We start from the raw sequence: 25,129 nt of genomic DNA on the forward strand, positions 1-25,129 counted from the left end.
TTTTTTTATATGTGACAAAGGTGATGGAAAGTTACCTTTAAAAAGTGAGTCTTGAGAAGTTCCCCTTTAATGTGCACAAGAGAAATTGGGAAAACTCACAATGAATTTTTACGTGAATGGTAATTATTTGGCTAGAATAAAACCCTTTGTTCAGTGTTAACCTATTAAAACTTAAGAACAGCCAACAAAAATGACATGAGATCTTTAAGGTTAAATCAACTTAAATTGTGTCCTTAGGAAAAAGATGACATGTGATAATTAGAATAATTTGTTGTTGAGTACTAGGTGAGTCGCTCTTAACCGCGTATGAGTTCTATCCTTTACTCAGCTGTTGTATGATTGGTGATCGTTGTTCGTTAAGCGTGCCCGAGTACTTCCATGTTCATTGTAAGAAGGAAGAAAACACTATAGATTGATCTCTGACACCACCACTTAATCTTCATGTATTTCTCCTTAAGGAACCTGCTACATTTGATTCTGCTGTTTGCTGTGTGTGAACATTATTCAGGTTATTTCCAAGTGCCAGGAACATCCTCACAGCTCAATTCTTAACATTGGAATTACTAGGTCAAAGACTATGCATGCTCTCACGGTTTTTCAAATATATTGCCAAATTGTCCTTTAGAAAATGTATGCTGTCTTCGACAATGTGAAATAGTGCTATTCCATGTTCTTTTTGCCTGCCAATTTGATAAGTGAAAAATTAAATCTCACCAATTTGTGGTATTAGTTTTTAAACATGGGAGTCAGTCAATACCTAAGCCAGAGTATCGATGTATCCAGTTTATTGACCAAGAAAAGTCACAATACAAGGTAATCTCTGAACCAATACTGCTATAATATATAAAGCTGTGTTAGAGATCGATGAGAACAAGCCCCCAAATGGTGGAAAAGTAGAGAACATGAACAGGCAAATTTGTAGAAATGTAGATCCCCAGTACAAAAGATACTAGACTTTGTAAGTAATTAAATGCAGATTAACCAGCAAGTTTCTGTTGGATTGGAAAAGGCGATCCCACCCAATCATCTGTGTCCCCTTGAATCAAAGAGTAGGGGGCAAAAAACTGGCAAGTGAGAAGCGCCTGGAATGGCGGTCTGACCCCGTAGTGTGGCGGTGGTTTGGGGGTTAGAGCAACAACTGCCGTGTTCATGTCTCTTAGGCCACGTGACTGCTAAGACCTTTTACAGGGATTTTTAAAACTAAGGAGTCATTCATTGGCTGAAGACCTACAAATTAAAAATTATTAATTATGTTCTTGATCCAGGGAATATAGTTAATAACTTTGGTGTAGACTCCATACTGATTTGCTTCCCCACAATTAATGGAACCCCAGGACACTATTCCTCCCACAAACCATCTCTGTGTGTCATTATCTAGAAACACTAACGCCCCCCCACTGTCCCCTCTACAGCTGTCCTTGCCCCCGCCTTCTAAGCCCGCACAAAGCATGTTCTCTGTCACCCTCCCCCCTGGATAGGACTGCTTCTCATACGCAGCAGTACATTTCTGATGGTCGACAATTGGTATGTCAACAAACATTAGATTTCTGGCAAGAAAACCCCTGTGGGTTAATCCCCATCCAGATGCGGTTCCAATGTCATTTGTCCTCATGAAGGATTCTGCTTCCTTTCCTGGCAAACAGATAGGCAGGATGTTGCTATTGATTACAACTCTGTTCTTCAATTTAATCAGTGCTATGTCGTTATCAAAACCAGCATCATGAGTGTAACCTTCATGTATAAAAATGGCCTCGGCCCAGGCTCGTGTATAATGAGCCGACAGTCTCTTCAGGGAACCCATTCTGATGTCTAAGGAGGAGGCAGCTTCTTTCTGCGTGTATACAGCGTGAGCAGCTGTAAGGATCCAGTTGTCCTGCAGGAGTGCACCTGCTGCCGTAGTTTGACCCAGTAACAGGACTTGCCAGGGGAAATCACCAAGCTTTGCGTTCTGCCCTCCGTATATACGACCTCCTGTGGTACGAGTTGATATTCCACAAACTGGGGAAAGAAGCAGAGCCTTTACAGAAACCCCACGGTGGTTTTTCCCACAATTACTACAACTTTGGAATTGTGTCTAATGTCCTCCAAAGGTGACGTCGGGTTGAGAGGGCGTCCACCTAAACAAGCAGGTGAGGCTGCTTTAAAACACAGTTCAAAGACCCGATAAAACCTCTCAGTATTAGCTCCTCAGAAAATGAGGTGAGTGAAAATTAACTTTTAGAAACTAATTTGTTTTGCTAAAATAATTTGGCCTACACGATTGGGAAAATTACTTAGTAGGGCAAACAGAAATTGTCTGAGCTGATGTACTGGGTGATGTGATTAGAAAGTGAAAGGAAATGACCTTTTCATTGCTTCTGTTTTCCTACTGGAAAATGGTGTATTTACCATGTAGTTCTGGGACAGCAGGAACTAAGGTCACTAACCCAGGATTTGCAAAATTCTCTTCACTTTTGAACATTTAAATGTTTTCAAAAATCAGAATGTTGCAGTTGTAGCCAGGAACCTTCAGGTTCAGAAATTACTATTTTTGGTCTAGTTGATTCTTCCAAACTAAACTTTACTGTGTATGGCTAACTGAATGTGCTCATTAATGTAGCAACTGTGTTTCCTGTTGTGGCAGAGTACTCGCATTAAAACTTACAAATGTTGTGTCAGCTAAGATGTAGGGTTTGTTTTTTTTTTAAACCACTATAAGCCAGATAACAAAGGAGTGATGAATATATTACCACCTTTCTGATTTTTTTTTAATCGCTGTACTCAGCTGTATCTTCAGAGCCAATTCTGGTTTAAAAAAAAAATTTTTTTTAAGTACTATTAAAAGGCAAATTGCATTAATGTTTAAAAACTAGATGTCACTGAAAACAATTGCTTAGGGAAATAATGAAGTTATTAGCTTTGGGTTTTAATAGCAGTTTTACAGAGAAGAAAAGTAACTCCGCAGCAGACCTCGTGTTTCTAAATGTATAAATGGTTCAAGATAATTTTTAAAATCATTTAATTTTTTATGCTTACCTAGTCGTAAGGTCAGAAATAATCAAGTGACTGATGCAGTCAGCACCTAGCCACCTCTCCGTCCGGAAAGGGGATAATGAGAACGTATTATTTGGAAATAACAACTTGGTGTAAGAGCCCAGTGCTGAAGCTGCATTTCTGCGACCGCAGCCGAAGCGCCGCCGATCGCCTCCCGCCCACTCCTACTTTCCATCAATTACCAGTCTCGTGTATGAATGTATCCATTACCAGGCTCACAGACTGGGAGTGATTTTTCTCCTTTGGAGCTCGTCCAGAATCCATCAGCCTCACACACATATTTACCTGCAAATCATTGGAAAAGCAAAAATGTCTAACTGCACGTGTGAGGTGTTGTCATTTGCTTGAACACCCCTGAAAAATGTTGATTCTGGGGCATCGGTGGGAAATGGAGGCGTGTGAATAACCATTTTACATGATTTCATCAGTAGGAGGGCTCTGCATTAAACCATGTTTGCTTGCAAAGTGGAAACCTTTTAGATGTGTAACTTGAATATGTATCAGGATCTCAAGTGCTTAATGATAAGGTTTTGACTTGTTAAATTAAACCATTTGGAATATATTGTGTGTTTGTAGTAGTCATTTACCAGATAAGATCTGTTTTCAGATTCCTGCAAATTGACATTAAAGTCACTTCAGCTGTAATATTTCACTTAGCAGGTGGGAGAAGTGCCTTTTAATCTTTTGTGTAGCCTTAGCCAAAAATGTCGGCTAAAGTTTATTTTCAGATCGTGAGGGCTTTGTTTCCAAATATCACGCACCCCCAACTTGGAACAGTTTGCTTACCGTCGTTCGGGGTCATTGTGTAGAAGATGTCATGGCAGCGGTACTGAATCACCGCTTTGTACGTGGTCACGTCAGGGCCTGTGATGTACTGCACTTGGCCGCTGGGTAGGTCATCAGGGGGGCCACAGTCCACAACTAGGAACATGGCAGGAGGAGGACGGTGAAAAGACGGGACTGACAGGTGGTGGTGCTTGGGGTGCTGTAGCTCGAAGCTGTATTCATCCCCACCCCCCGCCCCCGTTTGCGGTAGACATCCTCCCTCTCTGATAAGGGGGGGAATTGCCTCAGTGTGATTTTTAAAGCCTCGCCTTCCTCTCTGTTCTGAACTAAATGGCTAGAGTGAGGTGAGGCCCCTGCGGTAGGAGCCGCGTGATTCCTTTCATACAGGAGGGAATTTAAACCACTTGGACTCCTTAGCGCCCTGACTTCTATTTTTTTGTTTTTTTAAGATTTAGTTTAGTGGAGAGAGAGCACAAGCAGGGGGAGCTGCAGGCAGAGGGAGAGGGAGAAGCAGGCTCCCCGCTGAGCAGGGAGCCCGACCCGGGACTCGATCCCAGGACCCTGAGATCATGACCTGAGCTGAAGGCAGACGCTTCACCGACTGAGCCACCCAGGCGCCCAGCGCCCTGACTTCTAACCCCAAGGTCTGCCGCGGAGCAGCCACACGTGCCTGCCCAGGCTGGGTCCCCTGAAAGTGGCCCTGGGTCTGCAGTCGTTCGGTTGGCCTTAAAGGTCGACGAACAATACAAGAAAGGACTTGGCTGCTGCTAGGTTCCGCTTCATAGACGTATAGGAGACCCGGTAGTCCTAATACCTTGAGTTTGCGTTAGAACGCACACCTGTGAGCAGGTCACTAACGTGAAACAACTGCCCAGTTTCCGAGCCCAAGTGACCGCGGTCTAGAAGTCCTGGTTCGCGCAGCAGAGCTAGAAATCCGTGTTATTTCTCTGGATATTTGAAAAGGTTACATTTAAATAGTTTTCAGCAACTTCCTAGCTGTGTGCCTGGTTCTGTGCCAAGTGCTTGTCCCCTTCTCCGTAGAGGAGATGCCCACACCCACCTCGCTTAAAGCGGCCGAGCTGGGGTTCAAACCTAGACCTCTCGCTCCCAGCTCTACTGCTTTCAAACCGAGGATCCACAGTCTCCTTGGTGGGAATGTAAAATTATGAAGATAAATTCCCTAGGAATTCTGTAGAGACCTTTGCACAAAGTATGCACAAATATATTTACAGGGGTGTTCGCTTCGGCAGTGGAGGTAATGTGAAAATCTGAGCGCCGCGGTGGGGGCGCCAGGCTGTCGTTATTAAGGATGAGTGAGCGGCTCTAGCTAATACTTGGATAGATGTGGAAAGCAATCCCGACGATATGGAGGGAAAAAGCACAGTGCAATCAGACTTAGTATCCCATTTTGGTTAAAAAGTATATAATAGTGGAGTCACCTGGCTGGCTCAGTCCATGAAGCATCTGCCTTGGGCTCAGGTCATGATCCCAGGGTCTTGGGATCAAGCCCCGCATCAGTCTCCCTGCTCAGTGGGGAGCCTGCTTCTCCCTCTGCCCCTCCCCCTGCTTGTGCGCTCTCTTTGTGTCTTACTGAATAAATTTTTAGAAAAATCTTTAAAAAAATAAATTTTAAAAAAGTATATAATAGTGAAATAGCTTAGTGTATATAGCATAGGAATGAGGGAATGGGCCCCACGCCCTCAGTGGTAGTTTGGGGATTTGGGCAAGAGAGGCTCTCACTATGTTTTTGTAAATTTATTTTTTCTAATTAACATGTATTTTATAATTGAAAAAAATATTTAAAATAAGGTGTGATGCTTACAAGATGGTAACGTACCCCCTCACCCTGGTTTGGTATGTAGTGTTCACACACAGCGACCCCATCCCCGCAGGTGGCGGCCTATGTATGTTTATGCACAGGTGGGAGGTGTGTGTGATTGGAGGGATATGATAACAGTGCCATGGTGGGAATTAAAATGTCTCATTTTTTCTTTCCCATCCTCAACGAATATCTTACATTTGGAAAAACATTTTTAAAGATTACGCTTTTCCAAAGGAAAGACTTTTCCTGGTAGCTTGGTTCCGTCGGAAGCCGTAAGTGCACAGAGAGTCTGGGGAAGAGAAGCAAATCTGGAATGCAGTCCCTGATAAGGAGACCATTTCAGAAAACACCAGAAGCAGCAAAGCGGACAAAGCAGCGCAAGCGGTCCCAGGACCCGGGGTCACGTGGCCTTACTGCTGCACTTGGGCATCGGCTGGTCCCAAGAGCCATCTCTCTGACAGACCGCAGCAAAGGATTTCAGGGGCAAATAACCCTAAAGAAGGATTCAGCAAATATTACTTACCATGTTTGTATCCTGATAGCAGCCCCAAGGCTGTGCTTCTATAGCGGTTCCTGGGCAGGGGGCAGGGGGAGGTTCGGGGGTGCCCGGAGCGGGGTGCCACACCCACGTGACTGGACTCACCCCAACAGCTCTGCGGGGTTTGTCCCCTATGGGACAGACTGTAGGAATCAAATGGGGGGCCTCTGCTGCAGGTTATGAATATTTCCTGCTTTCCCCTGAAATCCAAGAACACATCAGATCTCACAAGTTCCTGCTGATTTTCCACCAAAGTGTGGTGGTGGGAATCTGGCAAAGGCCAACGTGCTCCAACACGGAGCGAATGTGCCTGGATTTTTCTAGCCTGGGGCCATTAGCTGCAGGAGAGTTAAAAATACTTTGATAGGCTTCACACGTGTGTTCTCCGTTTTTATTGCTAGTATTGTTTACGGAGAAACATTTTTCTAAAGTTTATGAAAGATCACTTTGGCAGAAGAAGCCTTTATGCTTCAAAAGAGAGCAGGATGATTTTTGTCCTCCCAGATCAGAAACTGAAGAGGTTTGCAGTCCAAGGGGCTGCAGGAAAAAGCTTGCCTGGGGAACTTTGCAAGGTGGGAAAAGTGGTTTTTTGGGGTTTTTTTTTTTTGTTTTTTTTTTTTTTTTGGATTTGTCCCTCCACAGGACTGGATTGAATAGCTAGCTATCATTTCAATGTTATTACTTTTTACCACTGGGATTCAGTGACAATTTTGAAGAACATAAAGAGGACGTGTTAATCTCCTACCTGTGTCCCTAAAGCAACACACTAAGCATTTTTAAAAATTACCCTCCCTCTCCCTTAACAGAGGTCACTATTTATAACTTTGCAGAGTATACTGTTTCCCAGGGCCGTTTAATTTTGTTGTGGGCCCAGGAGTGTGGCCAGGAAAGGTCATCACCTGGCCAGGGGGTAGGAGCCTAACTTAATGCCAGGTGGTCTCCCAGAGCAGGTGGAACCAGGATGGCGAACTCATCGAGCTGCTGTGATGTGCGAACAGAGAAAAGGCCATTGGAATCACCAGCTTTCAATCAAAGGCCTTGTTAAAGCTTTTTGTTTAAAGGCACAATTCCTAAGAATAAAAAATTCTCCATAGCCATCTCTCAGTTTTCTGATTTGTGTTATTCAGTCATAGGCAAAAGAAACCAGCACGCCGACCACAGCTATTTTCGCACTTTCGCACGTTTGCTGATATAAATACGTATGCGTATCAGACCGATCGCGATCCTGCTGCCCTTACCGAGCTGTGTTAACTTACTTGGAGAAGCTCATAACCGGTCTCGCAAAAGACGGCGAAGCGGTCCTCCAGGATGTACTCGACTTGCACCGGCGCGATGTGGCCATTAGGTGGCGCCACCGGACCAGGGCAGGGCTGAGCTGTTGGGGGTGGGGCGGAGAGCGAGCCGGGCTGAATGAGGGGTTTTGATGCGGTGTCCAGCAGGCCGCTCTGAATTTAGCCATTTAAAGTTCTTGATTTACACATGGAACCCCCAACACATAAAAAGACCTCGCCACAAGTGGGGTAGAGTTCATCGGATTTAACACCAAAGGCAAGATTACACTGGGTCGCTTACTGCACAATTAGGATTTGTGGCCGGGCCTGGGCCTCGGCAGGCGCTGCCAGAAAGGCAGGCACGCGGGGAGCCGGTTCGGCCACCACACCCGCAGCGTCTGCTGGGCGACGGAAACCTTACCCACGCTGCTGGAAACCAAGACACAGTTGGAGCTAGACTGCATTCCCAGCAGTTACTTTCAACTCCCTGTGCCTCAGTTTCCTCATCTGTAAGATGGGGAGGTGAGAATAATCACTCACCCTCCAGGGCTGTCGTGAAGGCCAGACACCTGGACAAGAGTTGGGTGCAGGTGACCCCCACAACAGCCCTGTGGCACAGCCTTCGCCGCTCGGGGAAACCTGGGGTTCAGACCCCCTCCAGCACCCAGGAAGCCTCCTGCTTCCCCTCGAGAGTACGTGCCCAGAGTATGCAGGCCTCCGGGGAGACTGTCCTCCACTCTGGCCTCCAAACCCGGCCTGTTGTCACCCCAAGCCTTCAGCCCACCGCCACGGCTACCCTTCGGCCCGCACCAGTCTTCTGTGGAACCCCCTTCTCCCTCCAGCTGCTGGGCTCTGTGTCCCAGGGAGGCTCTCAGTCCCCTGCGGGCCCAAAGTCCCCACCTCCAGGGACAGCCCTGGCTGGTACCCGGCTGGCACCCTCCCTCTCTCGCACAGGCCTCAAGGCTCTGTCCTGGCCCTTCCCCCACCCGCCTGGCAGACCTGACGCCCCCTTTGAGTCTTCCTGAAACCAGCACTTCAGTTATAGAAGTTTTATTACTTTGACCTACAGGACAATGAAAGACTTTCAAAAATGAACAGGAGACAAACGAATTGTCCTCATAGTGCTGGGCTCCTTCCTCCCAACCAGTCTCTCCCCTTCCCACATTTCCAACAGAGGTGGCCCAAGGGTTAATCTTTTCTAATCCAAGTTTCTAATTTAAAAAACTACCCCAATCCCTATAATCCAATTATCACTTCCTCCATGCCACACCCTGCACCCAATGCTTTCCCTGCATTAGCCCATGAATCAACACCTTTTGAAGGAGACATTGTCCTTAATTGGAATAATTGGGACATTAAAGGTCAGAAAAGTTATGTGAGAGGTTCAGTGTCACATAGCCAGGAAACAGGCTGGACACAAACCTAGGCAGCCTGACACCCAACCCCGAGCTCTGAGCTTCCTGAATGGATGGTTGGTTAGAGAGAAGGATGGATAGATGGATAAGAAGAAAGGATGGATGGATGAATGGAAGAAAGGATGGATGGAAGGAAAGAAGGTTGGAAGAAAGGAAGGAAGGAAGGAAGGAAGGAAGGAAGGAAGGAAGGAAGGAAGGGAGGGAGGGAGGGAGGGAGGGAGGGAGGAAGGGAGGAAGCCAAGGAAGGAGAGAAGTAGGGAGAGATGTTCTTTCCCCAGGAGAAGGTGATCTTGCCTAGAACAATCTTTTCTTTTGCTTATTACCTTTCTTGCCCCACCTTCCTTCCTATGAAAACCCTCCATTTTGTACAACTCCCTTCAGAGCTCCCCTCCACCTGGTAGATGGGATGCTGCCCAATTCACGAATCGTTTAATAGAACCAATTAGATCTTCAAATTTACTCAGTGGAATTTTGGGTTTTTTTGTTTTCAATGGTGGCAGAATATGGCACTCCAGAATATGCCTCTTTGGCATACGGATTACTTTGAGCTGATTATTTTCAGAAATAGCAGACACAGAAGAAGATCTGAAAACAGAGTGGAAGTTATCCTTTTGTAAGGGAACTTTATATTCACAAAAGAAATGTCCATTTAGAGTGTCTCCTCTGTCCCAGGAGAAGGATGACTAAATCACTAGAAACTCGTCCCCAGAGAAGGCAGGACCTTACATCTGTATAACAAACCTTACTTTTGTTTACCGTACTTTTCCCAGTCGTGGGCACCTCCTCATAACTGGCTTCCCCCACACCCTTCTCTCTTTTGTCTCTAGCAGAAGATGGTACTGACGCCTTGAGCTGTAAGTCCCATTCTCCTGTGGGTCATCTCCCACGTATGCATGAGACATACACCTTAACACACTTGTCTGTTTTTCTCTTGTTAATCTGTCTCTTGGTCCCAGGCAAGAATTTAGGAGGGCAGAGGGAAAATTGTTTTTTCCTCTCCTACAGATGGAAGGACTAGTTGAGTGGGTGAGTGGATGGAAAAGGGGAGGGAGGAGGAGGAGTGAGGAGAGGGATAGGTGGGTGGAAGGCATTTCCCCTTAAGAACCACTGTCTCGCAGACCACCCTCACTTAAACCTTGTTTGTCTTCCAGTGGAGTTCAGGACACACTACCCCAAAAGACAGCACCTGGGTGTGTTGAATATTTTAAGCGGAAGGAGTTTGAGAAAACAGAAACAGGGAAATACCTTGGACCTCCACTCCCTCCCCCGACCTTCTTCCCCACCACAGTCAGAAGACCCTCATGTACCGCCACGTGACAGGTGCCCTCCCTACACCAGGAGGGAAGGAGCATCCTTATCTCCAAAGACAAAGGGGGCCAAGAAGAATCCAAATAAAGAGGCTTTGCTAAGTTTCCCCCATTTACAACACTTGCCTTAACCTGTCATCTTTCCCCATGACTGTCTCCTCTTCTGCAAACCACCACCGCACAGAAATACACAAGCCTAACTGTTCCTCTGGCTCTTTACTTCCTTGCAAAGTTGCCCATGCCACACAGACCTTACATTACATAAGTGTGGATGTTTTTCTCCTGTTGATCAGTCTTTGTCAGTTTACTTTCGGACCCATCCAGGAATCCTAGAGGGCCGAGGAAAATTTTCTCCTCCCCTACACTTCCCGGGCCTAGCCAGGAAGCGTTCCATCCTTACGTATCTCCTTGACACACCAGGAAGAGCCTCCTGCTGGGATCCAAGGCCCACTTGCCCTCACCTGTGGTGGTGTAGTGGATCTTCCAGCCAGTGTGGTCCCCTGAATGGTCAGTGACAAACGTGATGGTCACGGCATTGCTTTTAGTTTCAATCCTAGGGGGCAACGTTGTCCCACAAAATGGGCCATATTCCTCTTTGTCTGTTTGAATCTGAAAGCAGAAAGGGCCCTGTCACCTCAGGACCCACCAGAGCCAGACGAGGTCTAGATCCCGGGAACCAGACCTTGAGGGAGTCGTAGGGGCACAGGGTGTCCGGGTGTGTCTCCACATCGAAGGACCCCACGAAGTCCAGGATGATGCTGAACCCCTCCTCCAGGTGGATGCTGTAGGTGCAACTTGAGAGTTTGGGGTACGGCTGTGGGTATTCAGGGCTGCTGAGCACCCCTGACCGGTTGGTGAAGACCTGACCTGAACACAGGGCTGAGAGAGGACCAGACGTTGTGAGATCTTGACTCCAACCCCCTGGCTGCCCTCACTGTCCTCTGGCCCAGTCAGACCAGTCACCCCACCTCAGGGGTGAAGGAACAATCTAGAGTTTCTTGGGCTTCCTGGCTTTGGCTGAAACAGGTAGCCCTTGGATACATATTTTCCAGGGCCCCACTCACACCCCCAGGGGCTCCTGGGCCAGAGTCACAACTCTGGCGGTGATGAAGTGAGCGAGGTTAGACTCTGCTGAGGGGGAAGAAGACAAGGGGGTCCTTCATCCACCCCTGACCCCAGCAACTCCCAAATTCATCCACCATGGGGCTCCCACTCCCACCCAGCTGCGACCAGTCCAGGCTTCCCTGGGTCCCCACGGGGAACAGAGGGGCCTCCCCTTGTCCATTTTCCCTCCCACCCTAGGTCTGGGCACTGCCCTGGGGATTAGTTGAGGGAAGTTCAAGTTCACACTAATCAAAAGCATGTCTGGTGCCCTCTTTCCCCACAGGGCCACCTGGTCGTGCACTTGAAGGGCGAGCTTCTGCACCAGCCGTGGGAGGAGTCCGCCCCTCCCCACCCCAGGCTGCAGAGGGCATTTGAGCCGGGAGGCTTCCAGAAGTGAGGAGTCCCAGCACAGCCGGCCTTTCTCTGTGTGCCTGCTCTCCACAGGGCACAGGGAAGAGCCCCTGGATGTGGGGGGCCAGACTGCCCATCGACGGCCAGCTCCCTGGCCTCTCTGCCCTGGGTCAGGCTCCCCCAGCCCAGCACACCTGGGACATGAGCCATTCCCCGAACAGGAGCTGGTCCAAGGGTGCTCCCAGCTCAGCCCCTGGGGACCCGGTGGGGGAGGAGAGAAAGCTTGGTTTCCCTGTGTGAACTCAGGCAAACCCTCGTCCCTCCCTGGGCCTCAGTGCCCCATCTTCAGAATGGATTGGGGGATGCTGAGCAAAGCTTTCTGGCAAAGGGGCCTCTGGCCCCATGAAGGGGGCTCCCACCAACTAGAGTTCATCCAGGCTGTGATGAGGGGAGGGAGAGGCAGAGGCGGCCCGGGTGCGCACCACTGCCCTCTCCCCACCGTGCCACCCAAGAGACACGAGCAGTAGGTGGAGGTGGAGGCAGCTTTATTGTTAGGTCCACAGAGGGGTGGATGGGGTGGATGGGGGGCTGCAGGCAGCAGCAATCTCGGCCCGACCCAGACCGGAGCTAGAAGTGAGGCTAGGGGCTCTGCTCTGGAAGAGAGAACAGAGAGACAGGGAGAGACACTGGGGGAGAGACACTGAGCAGAGGGAGGCAGGGGCGGCCCTAAGTCTTGGGGCTGTCCCCTCCCCAGGGCACCCTCGAGTTTCCCATCTGGGCACCAGGCACCTGGCAGGGGCTCAGACGGGGCGGACAGTAGAGGCCAAAAGATCAGCCTGCTGGGGAACCAGCCACTTTGAGTACGCCCCGCCCCCACTGGGAAGTTTTGTGCAGGGAAGCCTGTGCGAGCCGGGCCTATGGTCCCCATTCCTCCAACCTGGGAGCCCAAGGAGGGCGAGGTGGCTGTATCAGGGGTCCAGAGCCCAGACAGGGTAGGTACATAGTGGGGGCCCAACACAATGTGATTCAAATAATGGGCTGAAGACCCATGAGAGGGAGCTGAGGATGGAACAGAGGAGGGAGAGGGATTACAGAATGTGAATGGATGGACAGACAGCAGGAGGGGACAGAAAATCAAAGATGGCAGGAGGGGACAGCCTGCCAAGAGGAGTGCCCAGTAGGCCAAGGTCAGTGGTCCTCCAGACCCCTGGGCAGAGCACTTATGGCTTTTAGGAGCTGGCTGTGTTCCGGACCAAGGTGGGGGCTGGGCTGGGCACAGTGTCCGCCCCGTACCTGCCCCGCCCCGCTCACCTGAGCAGGTGCGCTTGTTCTCGTGGAGCACGTAGCCCCTGCGGCAGGAGCAGTAGAAGCCACCCAGGTGGTTATGGCAGTGGTGGTCGCAGGGAGGGGCCTGTCCGGGGGGCACCTGGCACTCATCGATGTCTGGGGGAGGGGCGCGTCAGGCAGGTGGTCAGATGGGAGGAGATGAGGCGGTATTGGGGCCCGGGAGCAGACTCAGCCTCACGGCTGACCCAAGAGGAGCCCCATGTTTGGAAGTGGCTGGTACCCCGCCAAGCATTTTACAGGCCTAGGGTCATTATAACCTCCTCAGGGCCCTTGGCGGTAGATGTCAGTACCCCCTTTCACAAACGAGTGATGGGTTAAGTGTCCTGCTTAAAGTCACGCAGCTAGTGGGCGACCAGCAGGAGCGGCCAGCCGTCGACCCCAACAAGCAGGGCTATGACCCGGGTTCCAGCAAAGCCTGCTGCAGCCTCCTGAGGAGCACAGAGAGGTGGAGCCACTTGCCCCAGGTCACACAGCTGGTCCCTGCAGGAGCCCCTACCTGAAATCGAGTGTTTGGCTCGAAGCCCACGCACAGGGAGCACTGCACAGGGAGCACCGTGCTGCGTGTTCTCAGAGGCACTCAGGCGGGCGGGGCTGCACTTCCCATCCGGAGGTGGGCTCACTGGGCCCTGGCCTCACGGTGGGGTGGGGGAGGCTAGGAGCAAGTCCCCGGCTCAGCAGCCCACACACCACCGGAGGGCGGGGGCACCGGAGGGCGGGGGTCACAGCTGTTACTGATATTTGCCCTGCGGCCAGTGTTGGACGGAGGTGTGGACTCCTCTCCCGCTGGTTCAGCAGGACCCAGCCTCAGGGAGGTGATGAGACAGAAGGGAGAGCTGGCCTGGCCTAAGACAGAGTCACCCCGTGGGCAGATGGGCCATCTCCTGTCCCCCCACACCCCACCCCACCACCGCCCCGGCCTCCAACCGCCTCACCCTCGGCTGCATAGAAGGCCTCAAAGCCCGTGAACGGCTTCTCATTGGAGTAGTCGGAGCGGAAGGTGACGTCCAGCCTGGAGGCCGGCGAGTAGAAGGTGTCATTGCCGGGGGCGCGCTCGGTGTCCGTGCTCTCGTGCCCGCACAGCGTGGCCAGCACCTTGGTCCCTGAGCTCAGCTGTAGGGTTGGAGTCACGGCAAGGGAGGGCGAGACGCAAGGCCTGCCCTCCCCCCTCCCTCCCTCCGAGGCCAGACCCTGCTCCCAGGGGTCCCTGTCCCCCAGCCCTCGGGAGGGTCCGGGTCGTCCCCCTCGTCGGCACCTTGACGTAGTCATACTCGCAGAGGTAGGAGAGCTCCAGGTGGAAGTGGGTGAAGTAGAGACGCAGGCGGTAGCCGGGGGGCGCCATCAGGGTCCAGCGCTGCTCCTGGTTGTTGGCATACTCCCCGGGGAAGCCAGGGGATGCCAGGCGCCCGAACATGGGCTCAGGCCACTGTGGGTGTGGGGCTGTGGCTGCCGAGCCCCACAGCAAGCCCAGGAAAACCAGCAGCCTGGGGCGGTGGCAGATGGCGGGTGAGGGCCCTGCTCTAACATCTCGTCCCTGGGGGAGACGGTGGGGGGCTCCCACTCACCTCATTGCGCTCCAGTTCTGCTGGCCAGGCCCAGTCTGGAGCCACCCGGTGTCTCACCTTTGATCTGTTTGTCCAACGCCTGGCCCTGCCCCCAGCCTCCCTGACCCTGGGATTCTGGGAGTTGACCCCATGAATCCGGCTTGCCCCAAGTGTCAGGCAGGGAGGAGGGGTTGCTCCAGGAGCCAGGACCTGGACCTGGATGACAGATAGCCCTGGAATAAATCCTGCTCCGTCCCTCACCCTTCACCTCCGGTCTTCCCCTCAGTGTGGGACTTCCGAGGCCAGCTGGGGTCTCCACGACCATGATCAAGACAGTGATGGCTTCTGGGGAGAGATGCGGATGCGTCTACTTTTGCTCCCTCCCTCCTGCATCTACTTTTTCCCTACGCAAGATGGGAAAGAGAATTTTTAAAAACACATGCATGCGTGAGGATGGGAGGCATGGGAGTGGGCGATATGGGAGAGGAGGCAGCATCACCATTTTGCAAGCCGGAAAAACAGATGCACAGGTGAAAACTGCCCTCTGGAAAGCAACTCTGTTGGCAATGGAATCAGGAATTGGCTTGGGAATGGACAGCACCACAAGTCCTTCCAGAAGCATTAAGAAGCGGACCAATCCTATTTCCCATCCCCTGACCCCGGCAGAAACAGGAGGGAGTAGAAGGAGGGTCCCAGGCTCCACTGAGCAGGGAGGGACAGCCAGAAAACAGGGTGTTAAGCAGACAGACCGAATGTTGAGAGCCCCAGCCTTCCTCCCGAGTCAACTCCTACAACCAGGCAGCCCCCTGGGCAGACTTCTCCATTGTCGCCGGACAGTGTGGCCAGTCCAGGAGGAATACCTGAGGACACTGACTTGGAAGGTTCTCCCAGCAAATGGGTCAGCCGTGTCACCCTTGATGAAAACTTAGCGGACAAGCCCCGGTCGTGTGCTCAGAGCTTCCAAATAGCTTTTTAGTCCCCACTCTTACATATGAGCAGAACATTCAAGGAAAACCTCAGACACAAGAGAGAATACTCCAAATCAGCCAACCAACCAAAGAGTACAGAAGCAAAGCAGGGAGGAGAAAATGCCCCAAACCAAAGCGAAACAATCATTAACATCTTCAGAGGGAAAAGAGAAGCAAGGACAAGAAGCAAGAACAGGAAACTATTGATTGATTGATTTTTTAAAGATTTTATTTATTTATTTGACAGAGAGAGAGACAGCCAGCGAGTGAGGGAACACAAGTGGGGGGAGTGGGAGAGGAAGAAGCAGGCTCGCAGTGGAGGAGCCTGATGTGGGCCTGATCCCAGGACCCTGGGATCACGCTCTGAGCCGAAGGCAGACGCTTAACGACTGAGCCACCCAGGCGCCCTGAATGTTCTTTTTAAATAGTCTCCTGGGGCACCTGGGTGGCTCAGTCGGTTAAGCGTCTGCCTTCGGCTCAGGTCATGATCCCAGGGTCCTGGGATCAAGTCTTTCATCGGGCTCCTTGCTCAGCGGGAGCCTGCTTCTCCCACTGCCTGCCACGCGTGTGCGTGCTCTCTCTCTGACAAATAAATAAAATCTTTAAAAAAAAAAGAAAAAGTAAAAGAACATTCAGAGAACAAAAAATAGTTTAAGGAAATAAAAAGTATGATAGAAATGAAAGGCTCAATCAAATATTTGGAAGATAAAATGGAAGAACTCTTCCAGAAAATAGAGCAGTAAAGAAATAAAAAACAGTGAAGACGAGAACATTAACAGATTTGCACCATATGTCATAGACTGAAAAAGTGGAATTCCAGACAGAGATAAAGGAAACAGAGGAGAGGAAATTATAAAGAAAAGAATGCAAAGAAATGTCCCTAAACAGAAGAACATAAGTTTGTTGACTGAAAGTGTCCCCAGTGCCCAGAACAAAGAGATGAAAATAGAACTTTACACATGAGATCTCAAAAGGTTGGAGAGAAAAATAATTTTGCACAGACTGAGAAAGAAGGATCGAGAAAACAGAATAACGCATACAAAATATCAGGAAAAGAATTGTTTTAGAGTTCCCCCAAACAACACCAGAAACTAGAAGCCAGCGTCCGAGATGGTCTTCAAAGATTCCTGCTTTTGGGGTCCTCGCACGCTTGTATGCAGTCTCCTCCCAACTGGAGTAAGGCTTGTGGGGGGATATGGCTGAAGCAGTGTGTTACTCTGGGGCTCAGCCATATAAGACCCTGCAACTTCCGCCTGGCTCTCTTTGGGGTCCGTTGCTCTGGGAAGCCAGCTGCCATGTTGGGAGGATACTCGGTATCCCTATGGAGAGGTCCACATGGGGAAGAACGGAGGCCTCCTAACCACCACCGGTGTGATTTGCTGGTCATGTGAGGGAACCGTCTGGGAAGCGGATCCTCTAGCTCTGGTTAAGGTCAGGTGACCGCAGCCTTGGCCGACAGCTTTACTGCAACCTTACGAATGACTCTAGGTTGGACCAACTGGCTGAGCCACTCCCCAAATCCTGACCCACAGAAAAGACGTCACTCTGCTACGTTTGGGCTAATCTTCAACACAGCAACAGACAGTCCATAAAAATGGAAAAGAGCAACTCTCAGAACGCTAAAGAAAGATGATTTCCAACGTAGAATTCTATATGCATCCAAATGCTATACCGGCCAATTAAGCACGAAGATGAAACAAAGACATTTCATGGGTGTCAGAGTTTTAAAACTTTGCATCCCCTTTCCCTATCCTCAGAAAGCTACTACAGAATACGCTCCAGCCAGACAAGGGAGTAAAACCAAGAGACAGGAAGTTATGGCGTCCAAGAGACAAGACTTCTGATAGGGAGTTCCATTGGGGGTAGTCAGAAGGCTCAGGACAGAACACATGTAGTCTAGAGATTAAAAAAAACCTCGTTCAGTAGTTTTTGTTTCTTAAATGAGAGTGTTACATACTTTCTTTTACAAGTCATAACGGAGAAACACAAATTATGAATATTAATATTTCCTGTTAGTGATTATTCCATTCAATGTGATCGTGAATTAACTATAAATTATAATGGGGCAGATACTAGGATCTCATAACCAAAAAATTGATTGGCATCCTGTCCAGATCCTCACAACATGTATTGAGTCCAAAGATCTTTAAAAAAAGAAAAAGAGCTTTCAAGATTTGGTAAAAAGTTCAGGGCTAAACTGGTGATGAATGTATTAAAAATTAAGCAAATGCCAAACACCTCCAGGGGCAAGCCGCGGCTGCGCAGGGGATGGAGTTAGGCTCCCTTCCTGGCCGAGAGCTGTGATGGCACCAACAATGAACACGGAGCTGACCGAGGTGATCATTTCGTTGTGGAGAGTGTGGCTGGGTCAGGGAAGGAAAGAACGAAACCCTCGGCTTCCCTAGTGGAAAGTCAACAGATTAGGACTGAACCTGACAAGCATTAGCGTGGTAATTCAAGAGGATACAGACCTGCGGGTAAATACCAGAACCATCAGCTGGGAGGGGTACACGTGGCTGAGGAGGCCACCATTTTCCTTCGAACTATCCACCCATAGCTACTGGAATCCTTAAACTGGGGCAGGGCGAGTTTTGATAACTAACTAAACTTCAAAAGTCTAGACGGGGAGGGGGGCGCCTGGCTGGCTCAGTCAGTAGAGCATGCGACTCTTGATCTCGGGGTTGTGAGTTGGAGCCCCACGTTGGGCATACAGCTTACTTAAAATATCAAACAAAACCCAACAAAATCCAAAAAGCTCTAGGCAGGATTGATTTTATCCTCAGTGCCGTAGGCAGGGCCTGTTCATGGCTCTCTCTGGGATTTCTGGGACCTCGGGGCTCGGGCCATGTCTGCACTGAATGCCCCGCTTCTGCTTCGGGCCATCAGTCCGTGTCTTCATCACATCTATCTAGATGTGGGGTCCAGTGCGAGTCCTTAACATGCACCCTTCAAGGAGGCTTTACTAAAAGCTGGGGAAGTGGAGGGATTTACACTGCAGGCAACTTCAACGTCCAGGTCAGGCATTCTTGTTTCCCCAGTGACGCCACTCTTCCTACAACTTGGGGCCTCCTCTTCCCTTCCTCTGCCCCAGTGCGCAATCCTGATTCCCACTAGCTCCACAAGTATCACTTGAGCTACACTTAACTGAGTATCTCACAGGGGAGGGCCATTGCTCTCAGAGGCTTTACAGACAGGGCAAGCAAGTCAGGAGCTGAGCAGCTCAACACCACAGAGCTGATGGGAGGCAGAGCTGAGACTCAGACCCAGGTCCAGAGCCCTGCCAGCAGCATTCCTGGGGTCACCCTGGGGATGGACCTTCCTGGAGTTTGGTAAAGATGAGCTAGGGGAGGAGAGTGGACATCTAGTGATGTCCCTGTTAGGGCCCAAGGGTGCTTGGGCTGAGCTGCAGAGGACGCACGCAGGGCAGGTCGAGTGGAGTGGCTCTCCAAAGGCCAGCTGCCTGCTGTCCTCCACCGTGTGCTTACTGTGTGTGTGGCCTTGGTCGTCACTACCTCCCTGTGCAGTTAACAGTACCTTCCTCACAGGCAGCTATAAGGATTAAGGAAGGAGACCTGGGTTGGGTCAGGGCCTCCTAACTAGCCACTGTATCTTCCTTTAACTGACACTCTGCCGTGTGGCCCACACGTGTCATGACCCCACCTGGCCTCCCTGGGAGTGGGGAAACAATGTCCACCCTCAAGGCCAGGTGTAAGATTGTTCTAGGGTTTGGGGGGGGGGGTGGAATGGCAAAGTTAGCTTGCGATCACAGGTCAGAAGGTGCTCCAAGTCCAGTGAGGGAACGGGGGTGGGGTGTGTGGAGCCCAGAGCCCAGAGAGGGAAAATGACCTCCCTGACGCCACTCAAGAAGTTGGCTGTGCAGCTGGAGCCTTGCTCCCGACCCCCATGACGACTGCAGTTCCAGCCCCCTGGAAACTGTCAGGTCCAAGGTAGCTGCCCAGAGAGATGCAGGTGGGGGGTGTTCTGGCACCCCCCACCTCCCTGCCGGGGCCACTCCCTTGTCCCCTTCCTGCCAAGTCTTTCAGTTCAACCCACCTTCTGGCAGTACTTCTGTCCCAGGTGGAGAAAGAGGTTGGTGAGGTCAGCTTTTCCAAAGAACAGGGCCCTTTCCTGCAGACTCTGAGACGGGAGGGGGCTGGAGGCCCTGTCCCCCAATCTGCACCCCGTTATGGTGGCTCCTCTCCTCCCAGGAGCGCCTCAGTCCTGGTTGTTGGGGAGGGCGAGGTGCCTGGGGCAGAGGATGGAGGTTCAGGACCTTGGAGAGGGGACAGTCCTGTGCCCACGGAGTCCTGGGCCGGCCACCCACACCTGCTTTCTCAACCTCTCAACACTTAGTGGGGGGGACTTCTGGGAATTGACCAGAGCACGCTCATGGGTTGGCAGGCAGGATGGGAACCTAAGTCTGAATCCTGAGCCAACTCAGGGCACCTGATGTGCTTAAACAGGCCCACGTAACTGGACCCCAATGACGCACCAGCCAGCCACCTCTGGAGTACCTTCCGGCACCCCCCAACCTCCCAGGATGGGACCTGAGAACCCTGTGAGTGACCCTAATTCTTCTGAGACAACAACGCCCCTGAGTGGCCCCACCATGATCTTCTCAACGCCCCAGCCCTGGCCCCGGGGCTGTCACCCCCACCCTCTGTGGGGCTTGGTGAAGGAATGACCGCGGCAGGGTCTCAGGACAGACTTGGGCCCCGTCTGATAACCGCTGTGTCCCCTGGTGCCACAGGTCAAGAGGCCAGTCCCAGGTGACACAGGAGGGCCGGGTCTGCCTATTCACAGACACGTGGCGGACACCCGCAGGCCAGACGCCGGGGCCGACTCAGAGCCCGATACACAGCAGCGCCCGACGGTGGCTGCCACGGCACCTGCCTGGGCCCATTCAAGGTCTGGGGACACACGATTCAGAATTTGTTATAAATACACGTGTTTGGTGAGTGAGGGCGACAGAGGTGGAGAAGGTGCTGTACACAGCTGTAGAGGCTTGGAGGCTGAACGCCACATCGACAGACAGACAGTCCGCCCAGCAGGGCAGCCCGGGCAGCATTCTGGGGCCTGTAACACTTGCTTGGTGGGCACACCGGCGGGGCGGGGGGGTCGTCCAGGGCTCGTCGTGCCCAGGCACCCCGGGGGCTCCCTGGCCTGAGGTCCTGGGCAGCGTGGGCAGCGGCACCTGGGCTCAGCTCACATCATTCAGGGCCTGGGGGGACAGAAGGCCTCGTCAGGAGGACGCTGGGTCACGTGGGGGCTCAGGCGGGGCCCCAGATGGCAGGCGGCTCACCTTGCGGGCGAACTCGGGCAGGACGAAGGCGGCCTGGTGCACATCCGAGTTGTAGTACTTCAGCTGCATCTGCTCTACCTGCTTCTGCGTCAGCGGCTGCACGGGCTTCCGGAAGTCGGTGCTCTGGGGGCGGGGGCGCGGGCGTCAGGGACGTGCTCTCGGGCCCGCCTGCCCCCCGCCCCCTGGGCCCCCGCCCCGGCCCCCAGAAGGGCGTGCAGCTCACAGGGTTTTTGCTGCACAGCATGAAGCCTATCTGGCCGCTGGGGTAGGTGGGGATGGTGCAGTAGGCATAGGCCACCACGGGGAAGAGCGACTTGCAGAACTGCCGCATCTGCTTGATGAGGTCCAGGTGCAGCCACTGACACTCGCCTGTGCGGGCAGAGGAGGGGCATCAGCACCAGCAGGTGGGCCGGCCGCACCCCCCCTCCCATGCTGGAAGCCTGCTCACCTCCTGCCCACGCCCCTGCGTCCCCCCACACTGGCCTGCTCACCCTGCCCATGCTGGAGGGCTGCCCCTCCTGCCTGCCCCCTGCGTCCCCCCACGCCGGCCTGCTTACCCTGCCCACGCCGGAGGGCTGCCCCTCCTGCCTGCCCCCCGTACTCCCCCATTGGCCTAACCCCCTGCCCCCCCCGCATCTCCCCACGCTGGCCTGCTTGCCCGCCCCCCACGTCCCCCCATGCTGGCCTGCTCACCCTGGCAGCAGAGGACGCCATTGTCCTTGAGGGCCGTCTTCATGAGCTGGTAATAGGACTCCTTGAAGAGACTCTCTGCAGGGCCTGCAGTGGTGGGGACAAGGGACAATGAACGCACTCTGGCTGAGACCCGGCGCCGGGCGGGGGCGGGGGCGGGGGGGGGGGGGGGGAAGCAAGCGCCGCTGCTGCACCACTGCGGACACGCACAGCTGCCGAGGGGGCAGGGCCGGGACTGGAACCCCGGTCTGTGGATTCAGAAAGCAACCATGAAGAGGCTGCTTTTGGGGAGTGTGGGGATCCACTGTCCCAGTATCTGAGAGGGCCCCATGTTCCCATCCTGTTCCTGGGGTGGGGGGTTCTCATTGCCACTCTGTCGGGGGACTCTCCACCCCGGGCCTTGGGTTGAGACTAGATCCCACCACCCGCCCCGATGCTGGCCTCTTAAGAGCAGGGAGGAGACTGAGGAGGAAGCTGGAGCCTCCGGGAGCCAAGGCCAGAGCACCACTCTCCTCCAGGCCCCCAATCAACTTGTAACTCTGGGCAGTAGCGCGCTCTCCCTCCGCTGCTGAGCCAGGCCCAGGGTGAGCGAGGGAGTGACCAGAAGAGAAAGCTGCAGCTCCAGCTCTGGACCCCCTCTGCCCTCCACTCTGCAAATCAGCTGTGGGCACGGAGGGAAGGCTGGCTTCTGGCCACTGGCCGCCAGGGGACCCGAGGCCCATCCCTTGCTTACCCATAGGGTCTGAAGAGTCAGTGATGATAACATCGAAGGCGTCCTGGTTCTGTTTCATGAACTCAAAACCGTCGCCCACGTGTAGGGTCAGCTTGGAGCTGGAGTAGCCCACAGCCATGCCCGGCAGGAACTTCTTAGAGACCTGGATGACATCCTGGGGACGGAGGAGGGACCCGGCTGGGCTGTGGGGGTTGGAGAGCCCTCCAGCACTCCGTCTCATGGCCTGGTCACTTGGGCAAGCCATTCATCTCGTGGAAACCCAGTCCTCTGCTGCCTCCTCCACGATGGGGGGCCGGCTCCTGCCTGCTCCTCAGCCCACACCCCACCATCCCTGTGCTCTGTTCCTGGACCAAACCGCCCCACCCGAGTGACTTTCTTGCCAGGTCAGAGGAAGGGGAGTCCAGCCTCTGCCTCCACATGGCCAGCTGCTTCTCATCCAGGCCTCAGCTGAAACCCATCTCCTCGAGGCAAGCGCTGACCAGCCTTCACCCCTAAGCTCTGAGCCTGCCTTTGCCTTTCATGCCCTGCTCCCGCAGGGCCTTCATCGGATCACCTCTGAGGTCTCCTCCTCTCTAGAATATCAACTCCAAGGGGGCAGGGACCGGACCTGTCCATTCACCACTCACCCAGCACCTAGAGCACTGGCTGCCCCATAACAGATGCTCATTAAAACATGCCGAGTGTAAAGGGCAGACACACAAGTAGCTGCAATGCTCCTGGGTCTTGCCCGGGACTTGACTTAAAAACCAGCTTAGTCTTACGAAGAACCAGCATCGGGGCACACCTACTACGTGCCAGGCCCTTTACTACCCAGTTTTCCTCGTGAATCCTCCCAACACGTTTTTGAGATGAACAAAGAGGCCGAGCAACGTTGAGCCACTCACCCAAGGGTCCACAGCCAATTCAGGGCAGAACTGGAATTCGAACCCAGAACCCGGCACTCACCTCGTCAATCTCACACTGGACCACGGACTCCACGGAGGAATGCTTCAACACCTCCCGCAGGACACCTCCGTCCCCACCCCCGATGATCAGCACCTATGAGGGGCAGGATCAGTCAGGAGCACGGCCCCAAGCCCCAGTCAGGCGCACGGCCCCACCAAACAGGCTCCAGCAGGACTCAGGGCCTGGGCCCGCACGGGGCACATGCACTCACACAACACCATCCCAACAGGGTAGGTTTCTCAACTCTTCCGATGCACAGACCTCATTACTTCATTTGCTACTCCCAGAAATGCTTTCCTGCCTCAGGAACCTGGCACGGGGTGTCCCCTTTTCCTGGAAACTCCTCCCAGGGCTGCTCCTTCTTATGAAGCAGGCCTCCGCCAGAACTGTTTGCTCCTAGGGGCTGTGGCAGCCCCCACCCCTTGTGAAGTTAGCCACTCGCCCCACTTACTTCCCCTGGTGTTGCTAGCACTTTCTGACCACCATTTAGGAAGCCCCTGGGCTGAGCACGGGCACACCCGGGACCTCCTGCACTGTTCTGCGGGACAATGAGCATGGGTTTCCTATCTCCGGGCTGAACCTTGGCGGGAGCTGGGGTACCTTGCGTGGGTTGGGGTGGCTGCAGAGGGGCAGGTTGGCTATCATCTCCTGGTAGGAGAACTCGTCCCTCTCTGTGCACTGGATGACGCCGTCCAACACCAGCACGTTGCCGTAGCTCTTACTGAAAGCAGGAGTGACAGTCAGGGACCTGGGTCCCCTGGAGTGGGGGCAATGTGCCCCCACTAGCTCCCGGTGAGAAGAATCTCTCCCAACCTGCCAAGGGGTTCCAGGGGTGAGTGCTGGGGGCGACACGTGGCGAGGATGGGCAGGCAGGCCCGCTGGGTGGGGGGTGGGGGTGGACTCAGGGTCCCTGCTCTGACGTGTCCGGGACTGACACGTGGAGCTCGGCGCGTGGGGCCAGCGCAGACTCCGGCTCCCTCCCCGCCCAAGAGGACCGCCCGAAACGCCGGCCCCCTGCCCAGGGAGACGGGATGCAGGGTGGGGAGGGGGTCGCGGGAGGGCACTGGCCTAGTTCCCCAGAACTTCTGACAGTTTTGCAGGGGGAGGGGCGGGGGCAGAGACGGCCCGGGGGGGGGGCGTCCGGAGGTAAAGGGCGCAAGACAGGGGTCCGGCAGGAAGAGGGGCGGCCGGGGCTGAGACCGGGTTAGGAGGAGTCCCGGCTGGCTCCGGGCGGCGGGCAGCGGGCGGTCTGGGCTGAGGGCCGCCGCAGGCGCTCGGAGGCGCGGGCCCGGGCCGGCGGTGGTACCTGCGGAAGACAAGGATATCCTGGTACCGCGAGCGCTGATGGTGGAGCAGCTGCTCCACCTGCAGCGACAGGGCCTGGCCGGGCCACAGGCTGCACGTCTCGCGGAACCAGCCCTCGTGGATGTCAGCGGGGCCGAAGGCGGCGGGGCCGTCGGGGCCGGGCTCCATGGCGGGCAGGCGGGCGGCGCGGGGCGCGGGCCCGGGACTGCAGGCCGCGCGGAGCCGCAGCACAACGGGACCACCTCCGCCCGCCGCCCGTGCGGCAACCTAACGCAACCGGCGGGGCAGGGCCCACTGGTAGGGGCGGACCCAAGCCCACCAATGGAGGCGCGAGCGCCGGCGCGCGGCGACCCCCGAGGCCCCGCCCCCGCCAGCAGTCGGAGCGCGCTCATTGGCCGCCGGTCCAGAGCGCGGTGCCCAGTGGCTGGGGCGGACCGTCCGTCGGCGGCAGCAGGGTAGTGCGGCTCGCTCCGAGGGGCCACGTGGGGGCCGGGGCCGGGCGGCCGGGCCCGGGTTCCGGCTCGGGGCGGGCCGGGCCGGCGGAGGGGATCCGGGTCCGTCCCCGGGCCCCGCGCCGCCTGCGCGGTACAGCCTCCGAGGTCCGGGAGGCGCCGAGGGCCGCAGAGAGGGAGCGAGGGGGTGCCCGGCGCGGACTCCCCGAGCGCTGGGAC

General features: G+C 54.0%; 2 protein-coding genes across 11 annotated transcripts; both read right to left on the bottom strand.

Moving 5' to 3' along the window:
• Positions 1–768: 768 nt before the first annotated feature.
• On the bottom strand, positions 769–20,288 carry MASP2 (MBL associated serine protease 2). 10 transcript variants are annotated; one of them, XM_026519863.4, is made up of 12 exons: positions 19,537–20,288; positions 14,537–14,860; positions 14,227–14,455; positions 13,907–14,084; positions 12,939–13,070; positions 10,855–11,051; positions 10,634–10,781; positions 7,436–7,554; positions 6,056–6,134; positions 3,820–3,954; positions 3,244–3,318; positions 769–1,998 (listed from the first exon to the last, which is right to left on the bottom strand). In XM_026519863.4, exons 2-12 carry the CDS (start codon positions 14,539–14,541, stop codon positions 1,235–1,237), a joined length of 2,061 nt encoding a protein of 686 aa, XP_026375648.2. In that variant the 5' UTR covers positions 14,542–14,860; positions 19,537–20,288; the 3' UTR covers positions 769–1,234. The 10 variants fall into 10 exon arrangements, with proteins under 10 accessions (XP_026375648.2, XP_044247327.3, XP_044247326.2 ...); XM_044391392.3 differs by having other exon boundaries at positions 3,216–3,318; XM_044391391.3 differs by lacking the exon at positions 12,939–13,070.
• A 120-nt stretch (positions 20,289–20,408) lies between these two features.
• On the bottom strand, positions 20,409–24,737 carry SRM (spermidine synthase). The gene is made up of 8 exons (XM_026519862.4): positions 24,460–24,737; positions 23,754–23,874; positions 23,154–23,246; positions 22,209–22,362; positions 21,479–21,562; positions 21,009–21,154; positions 20,786–20,908; positions 20,409–20,704 (listed from the first exon to the last, which is right to left on the bottom strand). The coding sequence occupies exons 1-8, from the start codon at positions 24,624–24,626 to the stop codon at positions 20,684–20,686; spliced, it is 909 nt and encodes a 302-aa protein (XP_026375647.1). The 5' UTR covers positions 24,627–24,737; the 3' UTR covers positions 20,409–20,683.
• Between the last annotated feature and the right edge of the window lie 392 nt (positions 24,738–25,129).

Source organism: Ursus arctos, unplaced genomic scaffold, assembly GCF_023065955.2.
Source record: "Ursus arctos isolate Adak ecotype North America unplaced genomic scaffold, UrsArc2.0 scaffold_32, whole genome shotgun sequence".
NCBI lineage: Eukaryota > Metazoa > Chordata > Mammalia > Carnivora > Ursidae > Ursus > Ursus arctos.